The sequence below is a fragment of the Clinocottus analis genome, unplaced genomic scaffold (assembly GCF_023055335.1).
Source record: "Clinocottus analis isolate CAN_PGR_092001 unplaced genomic scaffold, fCliAna1.0.p SCAF_15, whole genome shotgun sequence".
NCBI lineage: Eukaryota > Metazoa > Chordata > Actinopteri > Perciformes > Cottidae > Clinocottus > Clinocottus analis.
The window spans coordinates 18,615,226-18,619,245 of NW_027175876.1; the positions used below are offsets into that span (position 1 = coordinate 18,615,226).

Genomic DNA, 4,020 nt, shown 5'->3' on the forward strand with positions numbered 1-4,020 from the left:
CAGAGAGCCGACGTGAAGCTCTGCGGGCGCTGCTGCTGTGAAAGTGCAAATCGATGCTCTTGGCTGGGTGTTTCCATTTAAACAAAAGAACAAAGGGCCTGTTGAACGGACCACGGCAGCTGAAACACAAATACTGACATCTGAAAGGTGAACGGTGGCGACGGCACAGAGTTCTCAACCTAACGCTGAAACACAACCTGCTGCAGGGCTGAAACACAACCTGCTGCAGGGGCTGAAACACAACCTGCTGCAGGGCTGAAACACAACCTGCTGCAGGGGCTGAAACACAACCTGCTGCAGGGGCTGAAACACAACCTGCTGCAGGGGCTGAAACACAACCTGCTGCAGGGGCTGAAACACAACCTGCTGCAGGGGCTGAAACACAACCTGCTGCAGGGCTGAAACACAACCTGCTGCAGGGCTGAAACACAACCTGCTGCAGGGCTGAAACACAACCTGCTGCAGGGGCTGAAACACAACCTGCTGCAGGGCTGAAACACAACCTGCTGCAGGGGCTGAAACACAACCTGCTGCAGGGCTGAAACACAACCTGCTGCAGGGCTGAAACACAACCTGCTGCAGGGCTGAAACACAACCTGCTGCAGGGCTGAAACACAACCTGCTGCAGGGCTGAAACACAACCTGCTGCAGGGCTGAAACACAACCTGCTGCAGGGGCTGAAACACAACCTGCTGCAGGGGCTGAAACACAACCTGCTGCAGGGGCTGAAACACAACCTGCTGCAGGGCTGAAACACAACCTGCTGCAGGGCTGAAACAGTCGTTCAGAGCCAGCAGGTCGCCCTCAGTGACTGCTGGACGATACTGGAGCTCGTGACCACGGCCGGCACGCCGTTGCAGCGTGGATGGTTTCGTTTGTCGTACCCGCGAGCTCGACAGCGGATCTGGAGGCGACAGCTTCAGCTTCGAGCACCGATTCACTTCACTGTCAGGTTGACCGTACGTTTCAGTGAAAAACAAACTGAACTGAAGGCAAAGAGAGAAAGAATGAACACACACACGTTGTCAGTGAGCACTCGCATTATTAAAATAGCACAAACGCGTCCTCCCGCGCTCGCCGTCCTCTACATGTGTAGACTGCCCCGCTCACCTTTCAGAGACTCAGTCAAATAATTAAGAATAATAAGAACAGGATTCAACACATCTGACATGGTATCCTTGGATTTCTGAAATATATATAAAGGGGAAAAGGACTACTGTGATTTAGAAGTTATGACCCATGAGAATGTTTTACAGCTCTGATATTCTCGTTGTGTCCGCCCACAGAGTCACAGAACATCTGCGGGAACATCGTCCAACGAGGAGCCACAAATACAAATAAAAACAAAAGAGGACAGCCGAGTCGTGGGACCAGAGGGCGGGGCTTCAGAAAGAGATGCTACACTTATTGCTTCTAGGAAAACTTGCGCAACTTTCATGGCGTCCCGACGAGACGGCAGAACCCAAAGTGACCAACGAGGAGGGGGAAGTCTTTTCTTCTTTCTGCGCGTCCGGGCGCCGGCCAATCGGGCGCCGGCCAATCGGGCGCCGGCCAATCGGGCGCCGGCCAATCGGGCGCCGGCCCGGCAGAAGGAGCTTGTGAGCGCTACAGGGAGGCGGCGGCCGCTCCGAGGCGACGAGAGCGCCCCGTTGCAAAGGAGGCGATTGAGCTACTGGATGTGGCCGGAGATCTCCACTGAACAGACGAGGTGTTGATAGATGCTTTTTTTATAATACTTTTTCTTCTAAATAACTTTTTGTCTTTCTCTTCTTTTGTACATATTCAGGTTAAAATAGTATTTGAGGAAGACGAGCTTTACAGTGTCCTGCAGTGGTGGACTTCACCAGAGACTGTCGGTCCCCCATACACACTCACACGCATTCGCACACGCACGCTACCCCTATGGCATTATGGGAAAAAGACGTTTATTTTTGTATTTTCCGTCCTTTGCTGTCTGCAAACTGTTAATAAAACGTGCCTTTTTGATCGTAAATCACAAGAGTTCAATTCTTAGCATCAACGTTCACGCGCTGATGGGTTAGTACAGTATCATCGAAGAGTTCAGTACTGTGTGTGTGTGCGTGTGTGTGCGTGTGTGTGCGTGTGTGTGTGTGTGTGTGTGTGTTTATGTTGCTTTCTATTATACGACAGAGAGAAATCATCTTTGCATAAAAGACATTTGCTTCTCTTTCAGACACTGTCCTGCAGGAAGTGATGCCCTCAGAGGGAGCAGGAGGAGCAGGAGGAGCAGGAGGAGCAGGAGGGGAGGAGGAGGGGCAGGGGGCGGGGCTTTGTCGGAGGATGATTCTGTGAGTGACAAGCAGCCCACCCCTCCAACTGCAACGCTGTCCATAGTTGTTCCTGTTCGATGCTTCCCTCATTAATGTCCTCTCTCTCTCAGTTTCCGCGTGATTGTTGTCACCGTTTGTTTTGTTTTTGTATAGTTTGATTGTATCTTCCACTGTTGTATTGACATGTCTTAAACTGGACTGTGGCTGTCTGACGGGTCGTTGTGGGCGTTGTGGAGAGGCAGTGTGGTCCTCTACGCCGTGCTGGACCTTCCAAGCTCCTCCCTGATTGCTGAGGACACAAATAGAGCGACACATGTAAGAAATGAAAGGTACAACAACACACATGACATGACATGTATGTGTATATGTACACGTACATGTTTATGTACGTGTACATATACACATACATGTAACACCTGTAACGTCTATGTATAGAAGTCTATGCTTCATGTGTTAAAGCTGCATTCTCTCTCCTGACCACCAGGGGGCGACTCCTCTGGTTGTATAGAAGTCTATGCTTCATGTGTTAAAGCTGCATTCTCTCTCCTGACCACCAGGGGGCGACTCCTCTGGTTGTATAGAAGTCTATGCTTCATGTGTTAAAGCTGCATTCTCTCTCCTGACCACCAGGGGGCGACTCCTCTGGTTGTATAGAAGTCTATATAAGTGACTCTACTTCTCTCTTGATGTATTCCCTCAGTAAACATTGTAAACATGAGTTTATGTCTCAATCTCTAGTTTCTAGTCTTCTTCTATACAGCATGATGTTCATTTAGTACTTTATGGTCTGTTGGAGCCAAACAGACCATAATAAACGCTTTAGGGGTCGTTTTGGCCAGTAGAGGAAGGACGCTCAGTGCACCCGATGACTGCACACTTTCCCATGTTTAGTATGTGATGTTTTCACTTGCTGTATTCATGCTAATGCTAACCTTAGCTCTGCTCTCAGCTGGGGTTTCTTTTGTTGGCTTCCTCTGATGACATGTGCGTGTCTTGGACGTCGATAGACATGTGAGAACAGCGTGTGATTGGAGGAGCACTTGTGTTTGTTGCCCTGTCGGACTGTCGGTTACGTTCCTAGCACTCAGAGACTAGTTTGATAATGAAGCAGAGTAATATTCAGGGATCAAGCTGTTAGTGTGTGTCAAAGGAGAACCATGATAAATACCATCGATGAGCTCTTCTTTTAGCTTCGACAGCTCCTTCCTCATCTCATCCAGAATGTCCTGAAACAAGCAAAGGAAAGAAACGCAAGTCAAACCTTTTAACACAAGACTTCTCTTCTCCACCTTTCACTACCCTCGCTCCCTGAGGTCCAGACCGGCGGCAACGCAGCTTCCTGCGTCTGGGTGATGTACATCACTGATTAAATCATGATTACATTAATTAATTTATGAAGATATAAAGAGGTCCTTCCTCAAACATTCAGACCAGAACACAATGATGCGACGTGCCGCCAAGTGAGGAAACAATGGGCCCTCACCTGTTTCAAGCGGTCGTAGTCCACGGCTTCTGTCGGCACGCCGTTGGCACTTGGGGATGCAGAGGCTGTCGGGGTGGATTTAGGTCTGTGAGGAGAGATGCAGAAGGACTCAGCAGAGGAGACGAAGGAAAGGAGACAAAGGAAAGGAGACGCCGCGGCGATACCGCCACCGCCATCCAAAAGCAAACGCACCGCGACGCCTTCGCTGCCTCGACTGACGGAAAACCAACGAGGTGCAGCCGGATG

At 50.0% G+C, this 4,020-nt stretch overlaps 1 protein-coding gene across 5 annotated transcripts in view; it reads right to left on the bottom strand.

The window, feature by feature from the left end:
• Nucleotides 1–763: 763 nt before the first annotated feature.
• The window catches only part of enah (ENAH actin regulator), a 111,048-nt gene continuing 107,791 nt past the window's right edge, over nucleotides 764–4,020 (bottom strand). For 3 of the 5 annotated variants that reach the window (XM_068576621.1, XM_068576620.1, XM_068576622.1), the window contains exons 12-14: nucleotides 3,775–3,859; nucleotides 3,460–3,517; nucleotides 764–2,580 (exon numbers count right to left, since the gene is read on the bottom strand). In XM_068576621.1, coding sequence (XP_068432722.1) covers nucleotides 2,543–2,580; nucleotides 3,460–3,517; nucleotides 3,775–3,859 — 181 coding nt within the window. In that variant the 3' untranslated portion in view covers nucleotides 764–2,542. The remainder of the gene's footprint in view (nucleotides 2,581–3,459; nucleotides 3,518–3,774; nucleotides 3,860–4,020) is intronic. The other 2 variants (XM_068576624.1, XM_068576623.1) reach the window with 1 other exon arrangement.